Consider the following 27993-nt stretch of genomic DNA (forward strand, 5'->3'; position numbering starts at 1 on the left):
TCTTTGTTATGGTGGGAAAGGGAAGAGGACAAGAGTTGGCATCTACACTCATCAGACAAAATGCACAATGACTTCCACTTCACGCCTGTCCTTTGTTTGGTCGTGGTATTACACTGGACGCGGGAGTTATTCGGACTATATCACTGTTACTGTGGGTTTCTGAGATCAAAATCTTTGTATAAAACATATCTTCATCCCTCTCATTATTCTTGACAAAACAGAGATAATAATATATTTTAATCGGAGATTTTGGTCTCAGAAAGCCACGGTTAGAGCATAAAGTTATACTTATATGTTATTGTATCCAAATTTAAATGACTAATATTCATCGAAGAAAATGAGAAAAATTTGCTAAGCTTCGGGAGAAGAGAAAAGAACTAGTGAATTAATAAGTATCGTTCTCTTGACCGGTACTTAAGTTAAGAGAGGATCATCCTTTCCTCAAGTGAGTTGAATTTTAAATTAATAATCTAATGCATTTTGTACTCGCTTTGTCTTTAAATAAAGATAATTTAAAGTTCTTTAAGGACGACCCTTAGTGTAGATTAAGTACTGTTTTAGTAACGATTTAACTAATTTTAGTACTTAATATTACGTAACGATTTATATCATGATAGCAATTTTATAAATTGCAAATTTTGAAATTATAAAAACTCAAAGTCAGTTTTTCGGTAAAAAAAGACTACTGAGCTGTTTATAATTCAGTTTATTTAAATAAAATGTTAATTAAATGCTGACGTTAAGTTGTAAGCGAATAAGTTTCCAAAAGAAGCTTACATTTCTCTAGTAATTGGGTAAGTTCTTGCTTCAAAAGAGCATCGAATTTAATACAAATTGCTTTTATAGTTCCTTCAACAATGTAATAGTCAATTTTCTAAGAGTTCGTAAAATGAACTTCAATTTTATTTTAAGGAAATATTAATTAATGTTATAATTTAACTTACAACTAATAAAACATAATATTAATCTTACTAATATTATAAATGCGAATGTTTAGATGGATGGATGGATGGAAGGTATCTCCAGAATGGCTTTAAGGATCACGATGAAATTTAGCAGATATAGAAAATAGTCTGAAAGAAAAAATATGCAAGTTATTAAGTTTTTTCTTTAATATCCGCGAGGACGAAGTCACGGGAAGAAGCTTATTTAATATACATTAGATATCTGAATTCGATTTCATCTGCTTAAATGAGTGGAATTAAAATTAAAGAAAATAAATCGGAAAATATAAATTGGAAAACTTGTAAGGGCTTAAGATCAATTCCACGATTCCTGGAATTTACGTGAACATTTGCAGTTTTTATTCGGTTTAAAATCACACATATGTGGAATTTACACAACCATGTCTGCGGTATTTCAAACCATGCAACTGGAATTAAAATTGCGAGCGTCATTTCAACTGTTATTTTTTTATGAATTTGAAATGCGCTCTTGTTTACATAAATACCACAGACTCCTGCTTTTTTAGATTAAAAAGCGCCAGATTTTCAGAAGAACAACGATTTTAATATCAAAAAATAACATTACAATAATCATTAAGAGCAATATACGCTGTGTCACGTTTAGAGACATATTGAAGCAGACACCAGATTAAACAGTCATGTGAGAATTAATCTTCATAATGAATGCAGCACCCGCACAGCATCTACGTGTTATCAACTTGTCCTTCTATTACCTATTGAGAGTTTCCTAGACGTGTAACATTTTAATGTGACATTTTTCCTAGAAGTGTAACCTTTTAACTTACCGGTATATCATTGATGTAAAATGTCAATTCAGATGGCGGGCGGCTCGGACCTGAAGTGCAGTTGGCACGCAGGATGTCTCCAGGCATATAGTAGTGTTGACTGGTGTGGATCACCGGGGACGACGGCGGTAGTACTGTTAGCAATTCAAAACATACAATTAATTTTTATAAATCGGCTAAAAATAACACAAATTAAAAAATTTAAAAAAAAATGCATAGTATAGAATAATAACTAAGAGATTTGTTCAGCTGAAAATAAGTATCTAAGATTAGACAATTTGATATTCGAACTCCTTATATTATTTTATACAATCGCAAATAAAGTATTTCACTCTTCTTCCTATTTCACAATATTGACTTAACAGTCATCTAAAACAGTGACATGAAAATCGTCATTTCGTAAGAGAAAATACAAAAAATTTAATATTAAAATTTTTCAAGTAAACACGGGTTTGCACCTCGTAATAGCAGGGCATTGTACTACTTGACACTGTTCGCAAGCGAGCCTGAACAAGTTGGCCTGAGACAGATGTTTTTATACTTTATGCTTAGCTATGCTAAAACAAACATTTAACTTTAAATGTACATTGTTAGTCATATTTTTAATGCATTAATATGTTATAATATTTTACATCTGTACATCAAATGAGAGTTCAGTTTCCACTTCGATAATAATGAAATTTTACCTGTTAATAAAATTTGTATTATGTTTCCTGAGATGTCCGAAGTCCTTTATGAGAGTACATCGCTTCATTCCTTCCGGTGCGCCCCAATTCACGTCACGTGACAGCTCCGCTAGCGCCACTGCCGACACCAGCGCCTCTAGCGGACCTAACCTGCAACTCCAAAACCCGGGAGCACGCCACCAAGCCACCACCTTGTCATTGTTCGACTCATAACCGAATTATTTTGGTGGAATAACCACCAGAAAGCCCTTGTCTGGACTTCGGACATCTCAGGAAACATAATACAAATTTTATTAACAGGTAAAATTTCATTATTATGTGTTCCGTTCGATGTCCGAAGTCCTTTATGAGAGATCTGTTTGTTATCTTCTGGTGGCTTGTGAAATAAGAACGCAACAATGTGATAAAAGCACTTAATTTTTCGTTAAAAAGATCGTTAGAGGTATTTTGATCACTAATCGCAATTAATTGGTTCGGATGATTTGTATTACTAACCCGGAAAAAAGAATATCTTGATACAAGTAATTGAAAAAGCGATTGCTCCAGTTTTGCTCGGCTATGTAGTACACATATGCTTAGCCTTTTCGTGGCATCATCGTCATTCTCGGTCTCGGAGCTCACCGTAAACTAGGGACGACTAGGCCACAGTCAACCGCCCGGCCCAGTTCGGCTTGGTTGACTTAACGCTATCTTTGAAATTCTATGCAGATTTTCGTGGCATCGAATTTTCGTTATGCAGTTGCCAGCACTATTTTCATTACATAAATAAACAGAAAACGTCAAAGTACTATCAGATGCAATTTAACTTACACCAAGATAAACATGTGAAGCTCTTTCGACATATTTAGCAAGATAAGTGGTCCTGAATCAGTCTTTATAATAATATATTATCTGAGAAAACAATAACTTACTCAAACAGTGATAGAAGTAAAATCGTTAGTTTCTAAGGAACACGTAGCCATGCGTAAAGCCAATACGTGAAATTTTAGTTACGTACGACTTAACATGACAAAAAGAAAAGAGAGAACAAAATAAGATTTTGCAATGTTTAAAAGTCAAGTGATGACTTATATCCCCGTTTTGATTATCTGTTCAAAGAGTAGAATAAACTAACTACATTCAAACTGTTAGACGGGGAATTACAAGATTGTCGGTACTTAGCATAATTTGTATTATGAACAAAAAATTAATTTCAAGTTAAGCGATTTAGGATATTCCACTTTCAGTTAGCTTATTTTAGGTAATGAAACGGCTAAAAAGCAATGAAAACATCTTATCAATATAAGAACACCTATAAATGTATGTTTCCTTACATGTACTGAGATCATATCACAAAATAAAGCGACGTTCAAACTATGAATCTATCAAGCGTTACAACCCTTCTAGGGGCTAGGTTGGCTCATGACAGTGTGTCGGTGAAACTGACCCAGAGGGCAAACCATCGAAAATCTTTTCTTCTTCGGATGCTTGAAAGGTTTCTATTCAGAGGAGTGCCACAACATATAAATTTTTTCCGTCACTGTCAAGTGTGTGTTAAAGTATGGTATAAATGGCAGCAGGGAAAGCAAAACTTTTCCTGACGAAGTCGTATTCCAAAATCTATTGAAAGAGTCGCGACAACATCTATTCGAGTGTAATAAGTCGGCTGTATTAAAATTTGTTAAGTAGCGAACCGTTATTACCGCATCAGCTTTGCTGTTGTTAAGCTTAACATGCCCTGCGGAGCCTTATTGGTCTGGTGAGCGGTGAGGAGCCGTGAAGTACTATCCAACTTTGAGGGAAAAGTACGATGTCTAAAACTTTTTGCTAGAACCGGAAAATACTTTGTCAAACCTGAAGGCTCTACAATTGTACTGTCCTGTTTGAGGGAGCAATACGTGCTATCAGGTCGTTCACCAGTGCAATTACACTTGTCAATCTCTGAAGGTATACATAACGTAATACTGTCCCAGTTTGGGGGAGCAGAACAATATCTAAAGCAGTTCACTCGTGCCAGAAGTACGCTTGTCAATCTAAGACACCTTACAGTCATACTGTCCTAGCTTAAGGGAGCAGTAGGAGCTTCGAGGGGCTTGACTAGTGCCTGAAGTAAGCTTTTCAATCGCCGAAACGTTGCGAATACTACTGTCTGGGATTGGATACTGTCCCAGTTTGAGGAAGCAGTATGAGTTTCCATGCTTTCTTTAAGGAAAAACAAGCGTCTGTCGCGCTACAGTTATTGGCAATGCAACTTTCCCCGTGGGGTGATGAAAGTCGCAGAATTGAACATCCTAAGAGGCAGGGCCAGCTCAAGAGGTCAATTGCCAAATGCTAAGCGATCCCATCTCATCTTTTCCCGGGCAAACATTTTGGAAGTCTTGACTTGTTTTACGTGTAAAAGCGCTTGAGCTTGCGCTTAAGCAGCGATACGCATACGTTACGTAAAACTCTGCGTTTGTTCACAATCAAGAAGTCGTTCAGGTATTTTAGTTGACATAAACCGTGGTTGCGAAAACGGACGACCGGCCAAATTGACAGATGTACAAAGCATCGGTGCAACTGCAGACACGTCATCCGCTAACATATGTGACGTAATGGATTAGCAGAAACGAAGGTCAAGCTTCAATGACAAACGTATGTCACCCATATACAACCGCAATGCACAGTACAAGTTCATTACAACGTGATCTTAAAATATTCACCTTAAAAACCGAAGTGTGCAGTCTGCGCGACCTTAGCGCCATGAAAATATTGAGCCATCGATAGGCGACAATAAATTTGTAGATAGACACAGATAGAGGTAGATTTGTAGATAGACGAGCATATCTGTAAGGAACCCGAATACTTAGTACCACAAACTATTTCGTATCAAAATAAAACTAAAGGTTGCAACTCGATTAATTGACAACATAGTATTAAGATAATGTTCGCTTTGTCTGTTGTTCTCTGCTACTGAGTGTACGGGTAATAGCGGGTACTTATAAAATTGGAGCTACAATGGCATGACTATCGTTCCATCTTTTTTTTTTTTTTTTTTTATTAAATTCTTACACAAATGTGTTCTAAAACTAGTTGATATGATTGTATCACTTCTAGTACAAAGAAAAATCTATATATATAAAGGAAAGTCGTGTTAGTTACACTATTTATAACTCAAGAAAGGCTGAATCGATTTGACTGAAAATTGGTGGGCAGGTAGCTTAGAACCAGGAAACGGACATAGGATAACTTTTACCCAGTTTTCTATTTCTTATTCCGCGCGGACGGAGTCGCGAGTAAATACTAGTAAAAATTTTATTAAAGGTGATTAAAAAATAAAAGGTAATTAACAATGATTGTTATTAAAACTCTGGATTCTACATGGTGAGATTGCGCCAGACAGCCACCACAAATAACCTATAGTCACCTTGTTTTATCCTAATCCTATTTATTGCCCCTCCCCCTCTTTCTTTTTCGATAATGTCAATATTCGCGACTGTTTTGAGTTTCACAATTGGTACGATTTAGAATAATAACTTCTAAAAGGGGGATCCAATGACAGCCATTAAAGGAATTTTCATGCAGCTATTCTTAGCAACACTAAACCGGGTGGCGACTCATTGCATGGCATAGACGTACAAATAACTTATTTACGAAGGTTAATAATTTGACCGCACTTTGCTAAAGTTATTACTATGCCTCTGTATCAGGCGTATGAATCATTAGACAGAAATCTATTTAACAATACGAACAGCACGTACGCGGTACGAGTTTAAACAGCTACAATGACAAGAATGTGTAGCGAAACTAAGAGGGCGTGTCGTGGTGAGCACTGCCAAAAAGGTATCTTGACACACTATTCTATAGCTTCGTATATCGTAGCACTTAAGGTTGAGTGTAATCGACGTACTAAAATTCGTCCAGTACGGTAAGGATTATCCATTTGAAATAAATGTATTTCAATAAATTAACATCTTGGAAACATATGGCACGTAGAACATATTTAAAAAACAAATGACATGTTAACGATCTTGGTTAATTGCAAATTTCGTTATAGACGATTATTACACATGTACCTTGTAATTTTCTTTTTATTTTTTGCAAGACAGTGTATACTTTTTCGGTTTGAACAAAAGAAACACTAACCTTTTCGATTAAGATTATACTGTAAAAACCAAGAGAACAGTGAACTTTTTTACTTGTAATGACATTTATTTAACTAACTATTCTATAATATCGAACTATTTGCGAGGTAGTTGGCTTCGAATTCGGCAATTCGTACGGAGTTTGACACGCCCCAACGATTTCCTGATTGTTACAATACGCTTCAGTAATCTCATAATGTACAAATTGACACGTACGCAACATAAGAATAATGGAAGTATTATCGAAGTATTTCAAATAGGTCAATGAACTAGCGTTCCGTAATGTGGAACGTCAACTTAAGTATGTAAAACGACATCGATAAGGATATAAAATTTCCATTTCCTCCATGATCTTTAGTATGGAGATAGCGAAGCTGAAGTCGCAGCTCACGCAAGGTTCGAGCATCGCTATCGTTAATGCTGGAGCTGCATTTGGGTCTTCGAACCGCACAAACGTCTCGAGGCTCCATCAGAACTTACTCGTTTCGTCCATTTGTTCTGCAGCATTCGGCAACGACGACTTTCCCCGTAGGGTGATGAAAGTCGCCAAGTTGAATACCCTAAGTGGCTGGGCCAGCTAGAGGGTTCAACAGCCGGCTGTTAACGCTGTTATACTCACGACCGTCGAAGTTTTCTTGTAGACTCTTCTAATATCACGTGACGCACTTCTTCAAAAAATTTTTAACTTATAACTTTGTAATAAAGAACTTTTTAAAGAACTATTTGTTTGAAAACCTAGGGACGACCGTTCGGTTTGAAAAACGACGCAACAATGACAAGGTGGTGGCTTGGTGGCGTGCTCCCGGGTTTTGGAGTTGCAGGTTAGGTCCGCTAGAGGCGCTGGTGTCGGCAGTGGCGCTAGCGGAGCTGTCACGTGACGTGAATTGGGGCGCACCGGAAGGAATGAAGCGATGTACTCTCATAAAGGACTTCGGACATCGAACGGAACACATAATACGAATTGAAATATTTGTGTCTGTTTTTGAGATTACATATTTTGTTCAGGTGGAAGTTCTAAAGTGACAAATCCCATTGACTGCACCTCTATGAAGCGTCGGGGACGGCGAACATTTAAATGTAAATTGTAGTCTTTTTTATCGTTTAAAACAAATGAAGTACACATATTTTCAGTGTGGATACAATTAAAATAGAGCTTGACCACGACACCATCTGATGTCAAGTGGTTCAAAAAAGGAACTACTCTTATATTAACTGACTCATCCTATTATTGAAGGCATCCACGTCACAGATTATAAAAAAGTAAACAAATTTTGAATTCAATATAAACTTACCAACAACCTCCATATTGTTGGAAACAATGGATGTAGCAAAAGATGGCGCATCAGCTGTCACCTCGCAACTGAAGTTGCCGGAGAGACCAAAACTCACCCGAGTTAGTACCACTTGACTCTGATTAGATCTTGCCAGCTGAAACAAATGCATAGTATACTATCGAAACTTCAATGTTACTACAATTTTCGCAATTTAAAGTGAATTTCAAATGTCTCTGCATTTTCTTAGCAAAGATAGGTATCCTCTTTCTTCACGTCCATTACTCTGAGCATTGAAGGCAATCTCCACCTAACAAATTGTTGAAGATGTCAATGAGCAGCGGATACTTCGTTATATTAGATTTATTACTGCTTTGAATGGTCAAAGAACTTTGAAAACATTTTACCAAAACAAAATGTCCTAATTAAAAAAACAAAGTTGTTTTTAACGAACTTTTTTGGTTTAAAAATATTATTTACTCAACTCTTTCAGTGTTTTTCAAAAATGTTTACAACATTTTAATAGAGAAAAAATTGGTGAGTAAATATATTTGCATACTACAAAAAACACTTCCTTAATATCTAATCCTTGTTTTATCTCGAGCAAGTTTATTTTTTTCATTAAGCGCCATACAATTTTCTCTAGGCTTATCACATTCGAAGGCAAAAAGGCAAAACACGATAGATTACGGTCCGTTTTCAGACCGACCGCTGTTATTAATGTCTGATATAACCAGTATAAACTGAGCTCTAATACAATACAAAATAAAAACAAGACGGTAGCTGGAAAATGACCCATCAGGTTATTATCACAAGAAATAAGAGTTCTTGATAAAGGAGTTGGATTTATGAACATCTGCCGCGTAGACGTCGGTGAAATATGGCAGTGTTACGTAAAAAATAGCCAACTAACTGCTATGAAGAAAACAGAAAACATGCTATATTTTTTTGTAAGAAATGTTCATTGTGAAAATCAAAGTATTATGTCATCATTAAATTCTTAAAAACATTCTTTGGGATTCGTTATTCATTAGGCATTCAAAGTTTGCATACAAAACATACTGTTAGATAACTAACTTTCAAAGAGACAAGCATAGGTAAAACAAAAAGGCTTTTGTTGTTAAGTTTGAAAGTGTGCCTTTGCTTCGCTTTGATATTATGCTAAATAACGATTACCTTTTTCATATTTAATTTCAAGAAGACTCTGTCTAACTGTAAACAGTGCAAAATTTTTAAAAAAACATTCTATGTCCATCCCTCACATTCACTATATCGTTAAAGAAGGATAACGACAATACGTCCTTATGATCTAAGAGCCTGTGGTTATTCAAACGAATTACTGCAGCCGATGTGAGGTATTTCAGGTCAATGGTCTACGATGAATACATTCTAGCACATCGACACTAGAAAGAATTTTACTCCTCTGCCCACATTTTGATATACTGCATAACCTCATTGTTGTTTAACAAATCACAACTAAATCAAATGTCACTGACCTCCAGTTACCCGTTACTTACCAAGAGGTCAGTTTATATATATGTTTAAGAAAGCTGTATGTTAGCTAGAAGACCTTCGTGAAGGACTGTAACATAAATAATGTTTAGGGAGACAACGCAGTCAAGTGCTTTATTGCCCCATTACCATTAATAATAATTTACGTTTAGTCCTATCTTAGGGGCAAAGTAAGATCGATAACTCTTTTTATAATAGACTGTTGACTAAATTATCATACGCGTAGGATATATATATGTTAGAAAGTAGACATTATATCTAGATAATAGAGCATTAGTAAAAATTCAATTTTAATTATTCGATAGACTTTGTGAAAATAAAATTAATCACTTTGAAGAAGCCATTTTTAACATTGTTAGTTTTGGATAAAAATATTTGAAAATAAAATTACAGCTGTATAATATTAAACCTTATTTTTATACCAATTAAGTCCAATTTTACACAATCATCTGATTAGTAGAAAAGATACTAAATGTCGACGTCTTGATAAAGGAATGAATTTGAAAAGTGACGAAGGTTTTCTTATCCTATACGAAGACATAAATCTTTTTCATTACTGAATTAGACAAAAACGATTTTTAAAGGAAAATATGAACTTAAAAACGAATAATTGTTTCTTAGTTGATGACAAGACTAAAGTAAAACTGTATATATTGCAAAAGATTTAGTTTACAAATAAATAATATTATAACCAACAAAAATCAGGCATTAATTGCTTAATCTATACCCAGGAACAAAGGAGCTAAACGAACACAATAACATTGTATTATTGAATATTGTTCGGAAGCGTTCAAGCGAGAGAGCTTTGTGATCTTGCTTGAATTATAAAATAAAGCGGATTAATTAATTAAGTGCTATATAGTTGAATGCTGACGTAATTTAAAATTAAATAAAATATGTTTAAAAGTAAGGGATGGTCTAGATGAACATAAATCACTAAAACAACTTGTTTCCCACAACTAGTACTGTTTCACACAAGAAGTCCTAGTTGTGAGAAGCAATCATAAGCATCTGCAATTAATAGTTCAAGATCCTATATGTAACAGACTGTTGAGAGGTTTTACAAGTATTTTTAGACATTATTAGTTAAAACCATTTGGAGCGAATGGCGCGCCAAAAGTTACCAAAACCAAGTGTCAGGTAGCTGTAGTGAGGGGACATATGTAAGCGTTGATATGTTTGTAGGTCTAGTGTTGCGCCGATACAGCGGCACAGTGTTGATTTTTCTCTCTAACAGTATATTAGCTTAATATTATATGAATTGACATGAGTTTAATTGTATTGAATAACGTATGGTAAATAAACCTAGAGTAAAATAAAATATTTTATTTGTTGTTTAACACAGATTCAATTTCACAAACTCTAAGTACAGTCTCTAAGTACTCTAACTCTAAGTAAATTTTATTTTGCAGTTTTTTACAAAACCTAATCGCTTCGTCTTACATTTTACGGCATTAGATTGGAAAGTGGGTTGTAATAGAAATTAATTTAGAACGCTTCATATTGTTAATAATCCAGTGATTAATGGTCCGTGAAATCTGTTTTATGTTTTGATCTGTTTCTGAATATTCAAAAGCTGTTCTTCAAACTAATTGAATTTAGTTACTAATCTATCTATATATATAAAAGAAAGTCGTGTTAGTTACACTATTTATAACTCAAGAACGGCTGAATCGATTTGACTGAAAATTGGTGGGCAGGTACCTTAGAACCAGGAAACGGACATAGGATAATTTTTACCCCGTTATCTATTTTTTATTCCGCGCGGACGGAGTCGCGGGTAAAAGCTAGTATTAAAATTTTTTTAAATGTTTATCGTTTTAAAAATATGTAAAGAAATATAGTATATTTTTTGCTATAACGGCATAAGCTTTTAAAATTAAATATTAGAGGAAAATATTATAATACTAAACTACATGGGCACCATATAAAAAGTGTGGCATCTATTGCACAAAAACACATGTACCAATTAAGTAAAACATAGTCTGAATAGAAGATGGAAAATTCGTCATATTTGTGTTCAAAACTTTAAAATGAGCAAACTCTTCAAATGTTTAGTATGCGATGAGCGTAGAACTAACTTTATAGTTGTTTAACTGAAGTCGTCATATTCATAATATGTGGCATCGAAACGGCATCAAGTTATGATTCAGTATTGCATTTGTATTTCAAAAACACGTCTATATTAAATAGTACTAATATGCTCTTTTTGCATTTTTTTTTCCTAATTCGCCAACGTCATAAAGCTAGTTATAGGATAAGGTCTTAACAATGATTAATATCAAGAACTCAGACATCATCGAAGATTATATAAGTCTGGATGGAGAATAAGTGGTAATTACGATATTGTAAAACAGTTTCTGTCTACTCCTTATAGGCTACAGGCGTGAAGATTAAGCATAGAATACACACATCTTTTTTGGATTAGTTTTACTTACATCAACGTTAATTCCAGCAAACGGAAATATCTTTGTGGCTGGTTGTTCAGTGGGCGAGTAGCGGTAGAACTCGTGTCGTCCTCTGTACCACTTGACAGAGTAGAGAGGGGCGTCTGTGAGCTCGTAGAGACAGGCGAGCGTTGCGTCCGACCCGCGCTGCACTACAGGCGGAGAGATCCGTAGCTCTGTAGCTCGTAGGCCGCCTATACCTGGATACAGAATTAAGTTTATAGTACCTATTATTGATCAGTCAAATCTTTTAGTAGTAAAACTTTACTGAGTCATTCAGAACTAATTAAAAACGACTACTACAATACTAGACTAGACATCTATCAGTCTAAGCTTCGTAGTGAGGTTATAAATGTTTTTTATTTCTTTCTTCAAATTAAATTTTCGGTTATCTTGAAAAATCTATGATTTTTGTTGATTTTTCGGTGTTGACATTCGTATTATTTAAAAAGAAAAAAGTTGTTTTCAATGGCGCAAAATTATCAGGTGTTTCTATGGCCATTTTTACAATAAATAAGAAGTTAAGCAATTGTGCAGTTCTAACTTCAAAAATATAAATAAAATTTTATGCCAGCCATAACAAGTGTAGCCGTTTTAATGAGGTTATAAAATAAAATAGATTATCATTAAATTGCATGAATCTACTCATTAAAAAAACACGTCGATCGTGTGAAGGGTTGAATAATTCAACGCTTTTTAAATTGATATTTTATGTATTTGAGTAAGTAATTTTTACCAAATAAATTTGAAGTTGTAAGATTATCTTTGTATTAAACAATAATTGTACTATGGAACGTCAAAGCTCTAAACCCCTTAAGGCATTTAGTATTAAACTGGAAAGATTAAACTAATATTATAGAACAGTATATAGATTGGGTTCCTGATATAACGTGATATATGGTCGCGGGGAAATGAAAACGTCATAACTACCAGTCATACCCCGCTTCTAGGAATGCTATGAAAATTTAATGACTTTCTCTAAAAGTTTCAATATTTGTGCATGTCATACGTCACGCTTATATTTAATAATGTTTTAAAACTATCTCACTTATAAAATAATGTGCTCCTATTCTAGGCACCTAATAGCATATATTGAATACTAAATACATGAGAGAAATCTGTTCTCATTATTAGCTCACTATACGTCCCTAATGAGGTGCTCGGAGCCAACCCTAACTTAGTGGTGACTAGGAAATAATCAACCACACTGGCCCAGGGCGGGTTGACTTCACACATATCTTTGAATTTCTTCGCAGATTGTGCAGGTTGCATTAATGTATTCTTTCAACATAAGAACGTCGGATAAATATACATATGTAAATCGACAATCATTTTAACACATGGCGGGATTCAAACACAGCACCTGCAGATTACAATTCAAGTGATTCGCTGACCCCTGAGCCAACGTCGCTTTTATAGAAATCAGTGATGTAATTTAAATCTAAACATCTCAATGTACAATGAAGCATAATGGAGTCGGACGCTTCACCCTATTAGATACCTAATTCCCTTTTAGATTGACAACTTAAGACGTAAATAGACTCCGGAGACTGTGAACTTCTTACAAAGCTTTCTAAACTAAAAGCATACCAAAACTGGAAGGTAAATTTCCGCACGTAGGAAGTTAGTCCGTAAGAATTTCCCTTTGTTTCGCTCCCTTTCATTTTGTTAGCAAAAACTGTTTAAGGGCAACAGACAGTTAGATTGGACTTGATACAAGGAAAAAGTTTTAAATCGTTCCTATTTGTACGGAACGTAAGCATTTACTGTCTTGATCCACTCTATTCCGAATGAATATCTATTACGTGATACGATTTGTAACTTGTAGTGGTTTCAACGAGATCTCAAATTACGTTTTTGATATGGACACATATAAAATAGTTTACAATATTAATATGCAAAAGGAATGAGTTTTTCGGAGGAAAACATTTCAAGTTTAAAAAGATAATAAAAAAATTGTCATTAAAAAATCAGGCAATATATACAGGTAAATATGTATATGTACATAAGCTATATACATAGAGATTCTGAATGTCTTAAGAAGACGATTAATCTCAGTATCCTATTTCCTCCGTAAGCGAATTGGATTTTGAATTGTGTCAAAACTATAACAAAATCGCATTTTCCATCATGCGGTTTATTAAACTTTTGTATGAGAATTCTGAGTATAAAATAAACAGAGTAGAAGTTAAAGAAATCCTCGCGTACTGCAAAGTGAACTGGCAAAAGTTGGCTACGCTTAGATTTTTGCTGACAAAACATCATATAATTGCAAATGTTGTTCTTATCTGAATCAAAGTCCCGTAAAAATGGCATTACTGGACATATTAAACCCGGAATAGCAAAGTCCCAAACCGTAAGTACTTTTATCTAGCCGAGACTTAGCAGTTATTCCCCAAGTTATTGGATACGTACGCAAAATATAGTCATAAATAAAATCCTTGCAAAACTTTTTATTTCAACGACATAAATTTTAGATTACAAAAGCTTATGTAATTTTTATATTAGGTACAATATCGGTTCGATGAAATCAACAAATATTTTTGATAGCACAATTTTTTAAGATGTAGTTTAGCTTGTTTCGTTCTCTTTCTTTTGTTTTATTTGTCAAGAAATACTCATAGTATAGTTTAACCACATACATGCCTTGTATCTTACGCAATCTGCAAAAGCTTGCGCAGCATTTTCATCTATACATAATAATAAAATTGGACTGTCTGTATTTAATATCGAACAAAAACGTATTTCGAACACATTATGTTATTTAATAGACGATAACTAAAAAGCAATTTTTGTCTTTATGTCTGTCCGTAAGATCGTGTTTGTGTCGAGTAATCTCCGAAACGGCGTTTAGTCGTACAAACAAACTAATATATACTACTCATATCCAATGATTCAATGAATGACCAAAGAAAACACTTTTATAAAATTTAGCAGTACTTTTTAACGTCCAAGTCTTTCTTTAAAGATAACTGATAACTGTAATCTATACAAAAACACAACAGCCACCGTTTTTTTGTACCCATTTAACCAATAATTCACAAAAGCTACATTGTAGGATTTTAAATACTTACCAACGACGTCGAGCCTCGCCGTGGCGGTGTAGTGAGGGAATGTGTGAGCGTTTTGTATAACTTCACAGCTATAGTTTCCACTCAGAGTCGGCGAGACACGTAGTAAAACCACATGTGTTTCGTTCGAGTTAAGTCTCTGTTGAATATAATTAATGTAATGTATTTAAAAAGTTACATTATGTGAAACTGGTAAAGTAACTGAAGACAATTATGGGTTTGATTTCGCCTTATAAATATTTGCGACTAAACCAGAATCATAATAGGAATCTTCTGGAATCTAAAAATTTTAGGTCTAAAATATTCCAACTTTAACTAACATATTAACGTACTTGTCCTTCATTAAATTTATAATAATAAATATCTTACAAGTATGTTTTTTATAATAATAATATTATGAAGAGTTCATCGTTTTTTTTTATTTCTATTATTAATAAGATTACTGATTATACTCACATCAACTTTAATTCCATTAACGGGTGTTACTCTAGTTGTGGGAGATTCTAGTGGGGTGTATCTATAGAACTCCTGCGTACCCCTGTACCACTGTACAGAATAAATTTCACTGTCGGGTACTTGATGTATGCAGGCCATTGTAACGTTTCTTCCTCGCTGCACGACCCGTGGTGTGATTCGGAGTTCCATGGTACGGAACCCACCAGCTTCTGTGGACAAAGAAAAAAAAAATGTTTGTAATAGTGATAATACTCTACATTCAAACATTTGATATTTAAAATAACGCATATCACAGAGTTTAAAAAAACTCACGGTAAGAAAGATATATTGATGATTTTTTCGTACTTTAAATACAACAATGTTACATAATAATTTTCTGACAAAACATTTAAATGTGATTTATTTATTTTTGTAGCTTTATTTGTGATTTTTTTTTTGCACACAAAAATAATTAAATAAATGTAGCAGCCATCAGAAAAAATACCTGGCATAAAAAATAACTATTTATTTTTTTTTCCTTTTTGTAAAAAAAAAAACGTATGTACATGCGCTTTCAATGGGAACTAATGCGTAGAATTTAAATCCTAGTGGAGTAGATCTCACATATTCTGTTCTCGTTGCAACGTATTTTAATCCATATGCAACGGTTTTTAAGCTCCATCGCTCGCACGGACGTGAAACGGAACTGAAAATATAATTTCTATATCATTGTGATGCACGAAGTTCTCATAAGATATATATTAAGTTATCTTACAAATTAGGTAACGAAAATTAAATACGAATCATGTTATTTTTTTACTTAATCATGTTCTAAGTAAGCATTGAAAAATCTATAAAAAACTCGTATGAGTTCTTTTCGTTTCATTGTATAGCTCTCTAACGATACACTTGCATTTAACTAACTATTAAAAATAAAAATTAACTACTATGAAGGTCGTAAGTACATCTATCACCTTATTCTTTAGTAAAAGAGCACTGATTTTAAATATGGGAACTGAAATTTTATTAACTGCAACTTCTACGGCAATAAAAACTAAGAAGTGAGTTAGTTTTGTTACTTGAGCGAAACTCGTTTTATGATTTACTAGCTGTCGCCCGCGACTCCGTCCGCGCGCAGGAAAAAAAAACTTAATAGCGGCTTAATTTTTCTCGCCTTTTAAACCTTCCCTAGACCTCCACGAACATTTCAAGACTAAGATAAGTAAAATCCGTTCAGCCGTTCTCGAGTTTTAGTGAGATTAACGAACAGCAATAAATTTTTATATACATACTAGCTTTTACCCGCGACTCCGTCCGCGCGGAATAAAAAATAGAAAACGGGGTAAAAATTATCCTATGTCCGTTTCTTGGTTCTAAGCTACCTGCCCACCAATTTTCAGTCAAATCGATTCAGCCGTTCTTGAATTATAAATAGTGTAACTAACACGACTTTCTTTTATATATATAGATATAGATACTAAAATGATACCAAACTCTACTGATAGTAAGTTCAAGAATATTTTTGTTTTACCTTTTACCTTATTTGGCCTCTAAAAATTTTAACTCATCTTTATTATTTACTGTATTCGATCTTCTTTTTTTTAACTTGTACGTCGTATGCTTTTGATAATTTTGATATGAGAATAATTCTTCGAGTAGGCATGAAGATGAAAATCTTTAGACAAAGTACAAATAAGGTGATAAGTTCAAAAGTAATATATTTCACGTTACAGAAGAAAAGAGAATATACAAATGTGAATAAAAAATAAAAGAAATACTGTCACTAAAGTCCTCCATTTGTTTCACTGAACAATTCCAACCGTTTATACAAACTACAAAGGAAAAAAAACGTAAGCCCAACGACTGAGCCGTTGCTTACGTTCCGAGGATGGGAGAAATTTAATAACAGCCGGCGCAATTCTATTTGGCTCATAGAAAATAAAATAAACAGACCCCGAATAAATCCCTTACTAAACATCTTTAACTCGTCGACCAATAACACGACAATAACCATAAGTTTATATCTAAACTCTCCCTCGCTTTCTTATTGGAGTCGCGCACCTGCTACGCCCGCCTTGCAATATTTCCACGCCGGCTCCGACGTTTTGCTTTCTTTTTTCTTTTCCCGATACGCTTTTATGTTGCCAGCATCGAGTTGTGCACTTTTGACATTTTAAATTGCTTATTGTAAGATGATAAAAATTGTTTCTATTGAGTATTTTATAACAACGCAAGGAATCGAGAAATTCTTTTTTTAAGTTTAAAAATTGTCTACTTTAGTATATTGAGATATTTATTACAACAAAAGTGATTTTAAATATATTGTGTAGTTTTAGGGAAGAGATAAGACTTGTGTTTCTTCAGGAAGTTTTCGCCTAACAGGGCTAAGTTATATGTTAACGAACAGTAAAACCAAATGTCAACATAATATTATTAGACCTGAAATACATTATGTGGATAGAATGACATCGATAATCATAATTTTATACAAATAAATATACAATAAATTAATATATTTCATGTATTTCATTTTAATGTTTTCAATTTACTTTATATCACTATTTAAAAAATTTCGGAGCAATTTTGTAATTTTTATATAACATGTTTTATCTCAGTATTGATATAAAATCAGAACTGAGATAGAAACAGTAGAAAAGTTAAGTTTACGATGTTTGGTCTTTATATTTTTAAAAATAAAAATACTATAAATTTTATAAAAGAAAGACATAACATTATACGAACAAAATATATTTGTTATCTGTATAATTAATTATTCATCAATAACAAAAATAAATAACGTTTTTAACTTTTTTTGCAGCACGTTTCATGATAGGTATAATTTAGCGATGTTATAGTTATTTATAATAATAAAACTCGCTACATTACCATCTCATCGCTAAGCCGAGTCTAAATATAAATGGATAAATCTCGGATTGTTGTTTGTCTGTCGTATACCGACTACCGACGATCTCATTATTTTATTTTTATCGGCCCCGCTGTGGAAAACGTGTTCCCATTTGTAGCTTTCCTCTAAATTATGAGCATTCGTGACTTTAACGAATGGAATTAATGTCGTACGGTATGAATATTTGTAAAACACTGTGATGCTTACATTTTTTTTTTTAAATAAACAGCTATGAGGCATAATAAGTTATAGCTGTCACAATATAGTGATGGTGTATATTTGGCCAGGTTCTTTCCAAAATTTGTATTTCATTATATTTAATGGCTCTCATGTAATAAATAATCGTCGGTAAAAGGGTTCATCTTTCTATTTGAACCTACATATTCTAATATTATTGATAAAATTGTTATTATTTACAAAGCGCCTGCTCTAGTTATAACAAAGTTCAACTTATTTATAAACGTAATTTTAAACTAAACTAGACTAAAGCGTAAATTTTCATAATATAAGGAGATAAATAATAAAAGGAGATATTTATATCATTCCATAGATAGTGTTGACCTCGCCCCAATAAAGTGTATGAAACCTGTCGTTTGATCACATCTGAAATCTCTATTGACTACACACAATATCGTCACATACGACCTTGTACTAATGCTTTGTTACTTATGTGCACTTAGGAATTTATGTCAACAAATGCAGTATACGCACATTGGACTGTTTACAGACTATTTTTTTATTATAAATCAAAATGTGGCTTTGGCCAACGAGCAAACGGCCACCAGAATTGACCATTGCCCATAGACATCCGGAAATGCAGATGCATTGCCTTCCTTTAATCAACGGAGTGGGAGACGCACAGAAAGAGTATATGTCCCCTTCCTATGCGTCCCCTCCCTAATTAAAGCAAAAGTACTGTAATCAAAAGTCAAACAATGTTTGCAGGTGAATATTTTTTTACATGTTATAACTGTCACGGGATCATCACATCCATTTAACTTACTCAACTATTTTATTTAATATAAACTCTTTGCATTGAATCTATATATTTGTCTTACTATCAGGTTGATATGATGCCGCACCTTTAATTAAAAACAAAAATAGAATTTGCCTAAATTTTTCGTGTTCGTGTCGTTCGTTTATCGTTAATTCGATCACTAAAGGATAATTACTGTGTTTTAATATTGTTAACTCTGTTTTATCAAATGACAAGGATGACGATATGTTTTAAACAAATATTTTAGACTCAGAAACGATCGGTTAGTAACAAAGTATGAGAAATATACACTAAGGAACTGTTTAATTAATAATTAAAATACTGGGTGGAACCATGTGACTGGAGGACGAACTTTGAACTATACGAGGATTAAAATTTATAAAATTAACACGATTGGAGAAATTTAAGTTGAATAAAATAAGATATAAATACCATAACTTATCATTGGAGCCGGCCAGTATTTTAAGTAATCATTTAACTTTCAAAGTTTCCGTCTGTCAATAGCAGCTTTCTTCATTTCCTAGACTCAAAGGAAAATATTATATTTAATATTATAACTTTGATCTGGTGCTCATGATGTTTTAAATAACCTTTTGCAGCGAAATCTTCAAAGACTATAAATGTAGATGAAATTTTTAACGATAAGTAATTTACGTCAGCACGAAAAATTTAGGCAAATTCTATTTTTATAAGTTTAAGTGACGATTAGTAAGCGACGAATAAGTTTAAGTGTGGAAATTACTAATCTAGTTGGTTTTAATCTCGGAAAATTTAATTAAAACGCGATACTTTGATATATAAGTCTTATAACGTCCTTGTCGACTCGTAAATTAGTTACTTCACATCAGAGTTATTCTATCTAAAATATACAGAGTTACCACTTTACGGAAAAAGTAAAAAAAAAACAACTCATAAGTGCAGCGCAAGCCGACCGCATGTTCATCACATCGCCTCAGCGCTCCGAGATAATTATAGATTAACGATGTACCTAATTAGCAGCGTTGATTTATTTCTGTTTTAAATTTAAATTTCTTTTTCGATTTTATAACAACTTTGTTATACGATGTCAAAACAAATTCACTTAAAACAATCTTTGTTTGTGTATAAATTTGAATAATAAAATCTCTAAACTTATATGTAAGATATGAAAGTATATTTAGAACTAGCTGTCGCCCGCAACTCCGTCCGCGCGATATTAAAAGAAAACTTAATAAGTAAACAATGTATTCTTCCAGATTATGTCCTACGTTTGTACCACACACAAAGAATTAGACTTGAGTTGAGAGTAGTGCACAAATAAAGAAATAGTCTTCGCAAATATTTATTCCTGTATAAGTCGGTAGAAGAGCGTCAGTGGCTTAGTGGTTAAGCACCTGACTTGTTATCTGCAGGTCCTGTGTTCGAATCCCGCCATGTACCTATATGTATTTCGATTTTCGATATACATATGGGTACATGAAGGAAAACATCGTGATGCAACCTTAACATATTTGCATTATTCAAAGATATTTGCGAAGTCAGGCAACCCGCACTGAGCCAGCGTGGTTGACTGTGGCCACTAAGTGAGGAAGTTTAGTGAGCTGATGATGAAGTCGTTAGAAAAAACGAGAGTGATGTGTTGCTCGCGCTAAACAATCCAATAGTTCTGTCTACCCCTCAGGGTTACGGGTTTGACTTAAAATAAAGTATACATGAATCAAGTTCTATAAAATTTATCATAGAAGAAATCAAGCCACAAATGTTTAAAACGTTGGAATCTAAAAGTCAAATCTCTCCTAAGCGCAGAGAATGCATGAAAGCTTAAAATATGACTAATGGAATACTGTGAAAATGTTCAAGAGATTTCTTTTCTTCTGTAATAATATCGCGTTGATGCGTTTTACTTCTATCTATCTATTCTATTCTATATGTAAAGTGGTTTTAGTATGGAGTTTACATTAAAACAATTGTTCTCATTTTTTTTACTTTGAACAATCGACAGTAAATATTTTTAAACATTATGTTTTTCAGATTTCAGATGCCAGCACGTTTTTTATTTAAGTGTGATGTTGTGAAAGAGTGTATAGTTGATTAAAAAAAACTACTGACCGTGTATTTATAATTAGTTCATAGTTACATTTATGGTGGTAGAGCTTTCAACAATATTTGCTACCATAACACCGCACGGGCGTTATTTATCGCGCGTTAAAAAAGCGTTCAAATATAACAAATACAATTCAATGTTTCTGTTCATAAGGCAGCGTTTTTAAAACGCGCGATATTGTATTTTGTACGCAGGACGAACGGAACAAGTATGATTTTAAAGAGTTCGTCGCTTGAGAACCGCCAAATTAGAGTTTTAACGTGGCATTATAGAAGCGCCTGTGCGAATTAGGGCTAACAGCTACTAGCATCACAAAACTAAAGCTTCAAACTTTATTATAAAGCAACATTGTAAAATATGATCATTATAAAAAAGAACAATCAAAAGAAAATCCGATAGTTTATCCATTCTAAAGTGTTATAACTGTACTTTCAGGAAATTTACCAATTGTAAGCGTTAAAAAGGTATATTTCAATCACTCTGACATTTTTATAGTCCTTACCCGAAAATAACGTTTGCCCTCTTTAAAAATTCAAACGTGAAGGTACAATTGTTTGCATAGGGAAACTACGCAATAGATAATGGTGTTAGTATTGCATTATAATATATTTGAAGAACAAAATATAGTTAAGTAGATTTCTTAAATTAACTGAATCCATTTTATCATGGCGCAACCGAACTATCTTGGATTGTTACGGAATTATTAAGGCTATTGGTTAAAATTATATAGTGCCGAAAAACCGAAGCTAATGATAGAGATGCCAATCTGTTTTTGTAATAGTGTTGCAACACTGGAAGTTGCTTTCAGATTTTAATTTAATTGGTAACATGATTGTAAATGGTCCTTCGAGGCAGATATTCACATTTGGTGTCGCATCTTAAACGACATGCAAATGCACTTTCTGCTGAGGACCTAAAAGAATTGCTCCGTCATTTGTAAAAAGTTTTCTTGCACTAACATTATTTACAGAGGGTATTCGTACGAACTATATTAAACTAAATGTGAAGGAAGAAAATCTTGGCAGAATTGACATAATTGTGACCAAGATTTATTAGGAGTGGTATAGACATGGCAGATGTATAGTCGAATTTTTAATTAGACGAAGCTAGCTGACGTTTACTGTGTTGTCAGTTTTTGATGAAATATAAATAGTGTTGTGACAAATTGAATGATTGAAAAAACTCCTGAATGAATGAAATTTCTGAATTGAATTTTAGTCGTACTTTGTACATACCAACGAGTTTTCGACGACTATGTTCCTATAGTATCTACCTATACTGAATACCGAGTGTTTTTAACATAAAGGAAAACATTGCGAGGATACTTGTAAGACTTTCCTATTCACTACATCATGTAGTTGAAACTATAGATGTATAAAATATAGCAGTTAAAGGTAGGTAATGAAAATCAAAAACATCGTTTATTACATTTTTAATCATCATCAGAAAAAAATCATCACTATCGCTTTTGGCGACATTAATAATAAATCTGTCTGAAACATTATCGATCATGTGGCTCGACCACATATTTACAAATACCATACATTTTACAAATAGAAATAATATTCTTTTATAGTTTGAAATGATGATTCACACTCATTGTTCATTCATCTGATTGAGCGAGAACTGAACGCATCACTATAACTTTAAATGTGGCAACATTATTTTACAAAGTGACATTAGCTACTGTCAGTTAGCTTCGTCTAATTAAAAATTCGACTATAGTACAAATAAACACTTGTTTTTCAACAGTATTAATCCTGTCGTTCAACAACTTTTATTATTATTTACATTGTGTCGAAGAGAATTCTCACATTTGAATCGTTGAACATATTTCTGTAATTGTATATTTGTTCATCATGCCGTGAAGGGAAGCACCTTTGCCATCAAAAGGCCCTCACTAATGTGTTTACATTTACTTACGAACCTCTGAACATGTGAGAAATTAACTGCTGAAATTTGACGAATCACATATTTTTATTTATTTTTACATTACTAACGACTAAAGGCAAAATTATGTTGATTTGTTATTTACATTTTTTGATAGGAATTAGCAAATAAATAAATGAGTCCCACAGTATCTCCTTAGTAGATACGTTTTAGTATGAAAAAGTATGCGTGGTGGTCTTATGGGTCTATATGTGAGGCCAAAATCTATGTTTAAAAAAAAATTGTTATCTCTGTTTTGTCAAATATAAATGAGAGGAATGACGATATGTTTTATACAGATATTTTGGTCTCAGAAACCAAAGGTTAGTTCAATTTATTTTTCTTGGAGCAATTGATTTTTTTTAAGATACTTCTGATTTAGAACACAGAGGAGTTTTATAAATATAACAGTTCTTATTTTAAAAAGACGGAAGACAAAAGAATAAAAAACCAAAACAACAGTAAGATCATTGTTAAAAATGATGAATGTACATATCTCGAGCAAACTTTGTACGCCCTGAATATTCGACGCCACAAATCATGTGAGATCTTTTTAAGCCTAGAGAGAGATTCGAAACGCAACCAAAAAAAGATGACGCCATTGAAGTATGTAACAAGTTATAAACTGACAACGATGTAGGGAGTTCATTATTCTAGTATTGTGAAATATAATAATGGGGTCTCTGATTTTACCTAAGTGACTAATGTCACCAAAACCAGAGAATAGGAGACTGAAGTGCAGGTACTACAGGTAGGTAGGTATACCCACAGACAAAAGAATAAGTATAGAAGTTCTCAGAAACTGCGTACGGTTAACTGAAAATGCTGCAGTATGTGTAGTAAAATTGCGGTTGCATTTATTGCGACGTCTTAATTATATCCAACTTTTAGAGTTTCATAAATATCTTGAGCACTTTAAAATGTTTTCGACATGATTCCATAATCCGCTAGTCGCTTCCTCCCGTCGTCTGTAGGTCGTGAAAGGACGCGTTTGAAATTCACCAGTGAATCACAGCCCGGGTGAGGAATGCGTTAATAAGTCGCACGGGAATTCCTGTACTCTAGAGCTCTATGTATGACGCTGCTATATTTCATGTGTAAAAAGTTTTCTGAATGAATGTTATATCACAAACATGAATATGATTCTAAATTTTATTTTTAGTTTTGGTGTAAACGAAGAGAAAGTTAAAAAAATTTTACTCTTCTAAATGGACTAAAATGTTTTAGTTAAATAGTAAAATCTAATACAAGAATAGAAATAAAGATAGAAGCGATGCATTCTTACAATCGGAAATACTTCTCTCTAACTACAAAGATGTGTTAGTTCTAGTTTTTAGTGCTTTAATTTTAATACGTAAGAATGAAGTACTAGTAAAGAAAATAATACAAGTAGGTAACTAATAATAAAATTCACTAGAGTTAAAAATATCACAGTATGTAATCCAAAAACTTATTGCCGGCTCGATAGTTATCTTACTAATATTATAAATGCGAGATGGATAGATGGATGTTTGTTTGAATGTATCTCCCGAACAGCTTAACGGATCTTAATGAAATTTAACACAGGAGTAGAATATAGTCTGGAAGAACACATAGCCTATTACGCTTTTTTTTTTTTTAAATTCCGCGCGAACGAAATCACCGGCGACAGCTAGTTTAAGAATAAATAGAATTTCAAACTTTGTACTATACATGATTGATGCGCTTTGAAAGTTTTATATTTTATATATTTGAGAACTATGATTTATGGTGCAAAATATATTATTATAGAGTTCAGCTAAAGATTATAAATATGGTGTTTCATGAATTTGTTCATTTTATAATTAGACCAAGCATATTATAGATTACCTGTGAATTAGAGAACAATTATCTTTTCTTTATTCATGTTAGTCTCTCCTGTCCCACTGGGTTGCCTAGAAGAGATCGCTTATAGCGACAAGGCCGCCCTTACTATTTAAATTAGTTTTTAGTAATTTTTCTGTATAATTTATTAAACAACAGTCAACAAATAAAAATAAATAAATAACTAGAAAATCAAATTGTGACAGAAAGGAAAATAAAAAAGGAGCAAAAAGGTTGCTGGATTTAAAATATAAACCCTTTCAATCGACTCACTATCTTAATCAAAGGAATCTTTTATCTTTATAGGTTAAAATTAATCCAAAATCACTTGGCAAAACGATCGAGATGAAGGAACATGATAGGATTACAGTGTCGTCAGGATAAGCCGGGAGATTTCAATGTCCCCCTCAATGTTCTTCGTCACCGCTAAGGCATATATATAGGTCGATTCCTTACCGCGCTCCGGGCGTTTTTCGTCTGCATGATTGAATCTTGTTTTGAGAATTCTTCAGGGAACAACTTATATATACATTTTTATTATCTAATAAAAATATTTTTTCTATACATTAGGATAACATTTATTTTTAATAAATCGTTAGAACATTCTTTTTTCACATCACTAATAAACTTAATGGAATTGACTATATAAGAATTGGGTAAACTTAATCTAATTAGAAGATTGTCAGAATTGATATAAGATTTTTTTGGAACATCAATCATGAATAATAGCAAGAAGAATTAAATTCAACATAACATCAAGGAGTAATGAAACAGATGATCTTCGAGATAGCAAAAGATAATTATCATCAGCTCAGTATACGTCCCCACCGAGGGGCTCAGAACATACCCTAAGTTAGGGGTGACTAGGCCATAGTCAACCACGCTGGCCCAATGTGGGTGGGTTGACTTAACACATATCTTTGAATTTCGTCTCCGATATGTGCATCACTATGTTTTCCTTTAACGTTAGAACTATTTAATGTACATATGTAATTCGAAAAACACATTGGTTTGTGCTGGATTCGAATCCAGGACCTGCAGATTACAGATCAAGTGCTTAACCCCTGAGCCATCTTCGCTTTACCAAGATTTAGTAAAACTTTTAAAGTAATATACACGTTCGTTAGCTATTTCAACATTGACATATGAGTAAATATTATATGAATATGCAGAAACGTTGGTTGTGAGGTTGAAAACGTAAAATTTCAAAACTATATAGTACTTCTACAAATTTTAAACTCCAACGTGTATTTGAATTAAAATGAACTTGTACATTACGGTTTAAAGTATTTTAACTAGTAGCACTGGTTTCGCACGGATAGTTTATATACTAAAAACTTTTCTTTAATTCTGGTCTTCTACCTCTGATTTAATTCCAGTTATATTTATTATCTCTACATAAGTCTTTCCGTCCATTGGTGTAAAACTATATATATAGGAATACTCGACAGATATAAATATATATACGGCTATTCTTCACATAGTCTGAATGTTTAAATGGATTGATGTTTGTTTAAAGGTATCTCCAGGACGGCTCAACGGATCATAGTCTGGAACATAGGCTATCTACTATGTTTTTTTAATTGCGAGCAAACGGAGTCGCGGGCAACCGCTAGTTAAATATAATTGCATTCCAAAAAAAATTCTTTTAAAGTTTAATATTTTTTTTATTTTTCTGTATTGTGTTTCTTGCTTGTTTCATGAAGTAAAAGTAAAATCGTGACACGTTTCTCTCAAATCACTTAGCAAAAAAATTTAGTTAAAGAAATTTCGCTTTCTGACTTTTACGACTGCCTAACGAAGCCTAAGTTATTCCAGGCTTGCTCTTAGAACACTTTTACGTTAAATTAATTTAGCTTTGACCCACCCGTATAGGCAACAGGCCAAACACTAATTTCATTTCTGTATAAGTTTGACTAAGGCTTTTCTTATTACAGCAATATTTGTTTTATCGCCTTTAAAAGCAGTTTGTACTAAGAAAATTGTAACCATTCAAATTTAATGCTTTTATTATGCGTTACAGTAATGCTAAAGTTCAAATATCTTAGCTGTATCTATAATTCTTTTTTTATCTTCCTACCACATTTTTTTATAATTTTTGTACGCCAGTGTGGAATGTGTTTTGTGATCGTCCTCTACAAATATAATTTACAAGTTTCTTTATGATAATTATTCATCGTGGGTCACATAGTATGTGTGATGTCCTAAGTCCTGATTCCACATGATTCATTGTTTACGGTTACAAGAAGAAAAAGCTAAACAAATCATTATCAACAGCAACAAGTATCACTCTATTGCAGGAAGGTCTCTCAATACCTTGAACTGTTTTCGATTTTTTCCTTTCCTCAAATAATCGTCTTCTAGTCAGTCAGAAGACTCTGACTCACTCTTCATTCCTTTGTTAGTTCACGAACTTGATGGGTCTGGCCACTTTAGTCATCTGATTTTAGTCTAGTCAAATTAAGGAAAGAATTATCAATTAGCTGTTAAACGTTTAAAGTCGAAAAAATAAAAAAGAATCAAAAAAATAATCAGGTCGTGACATTTCAAAGTATCACTGTTCAGTTGTACGATGAGAGCTCTTTGTTTTTTAGATGAAAATAAAAAAATGAAAACGGCCAACGTCGCTGATTTTAAAACGTTTCAAATGCTTTTAAATCGATCTTGCATTTGTGTCAGTTATAAATGTATATTATTTTATACATTTCATATAATTCATCACTTTAAAGTGGTAGAGTAAGTGTGTATTGTTTTAGACTATCAAAATAAACACTTTTTTAAATTTCAGTACGGAGAGTTATGGCTGAAAGGTTATGTTATGAATGACTACATAGGCAGAGGAAGACTGTGTAAAAATGATATGTCTAAGAAGAGAATAAAGATAGATACTGAACTGATTTTCCATAGAGAAAATCATCATCATCATCATCAGCTCACTATACGTCCCCACCGAGGGGCTCGG

General features: G+C 33.2%; 1 protein-coding gene across 1 annotated transcript in view; it reads right to left on the reverse strand.

Moving 5' to 3' along the window:
* The window catches only part of LOC106714156, a 43338-nt gene that overhangs the window by 4976 nt on the left and 10369 nt on the right, over positions 1 to 27993 (reverse strand). Inside the window, exons 2-6 of the mRNA XM_045679346.1 lie at positions 15297 to 15505; positions 14844 to 14979; positions 11761 to 11969; positions 7832 to 7967; positions 1751 to 1884 (exon numbers count right to left, since the gene is read on the reverse strand). Of these exons, the coding sequence (XP_045535302.1) occupies positions 1751 to 1884; positions 7832 to 7967; positions 11761 to 11969; positions 14844 to 14979; positions 15297 to 15505 (824 nt within the window). The remainder of the gene's footprint in view (positions 1 to 1750; positions 1885 to 7831; positions 7968 to 11760; positions 11970 to 14843; positions 14980 to 15296; positions 15506 to 27993) is intronic.

This window comes from Papilio machaon, chromosome 9 (genome assembly GCF_912999745.1).
Source record: "Papilio machaon chromosome 9, ilPapMach1.1, whole genome shotgun sequence".
Lineage (NCBI taxonomy): Eukaryota > Metazoa > Arthropoda > Insecta > Lepidoptera > Papilionidae > Papilio > Papilio machaon.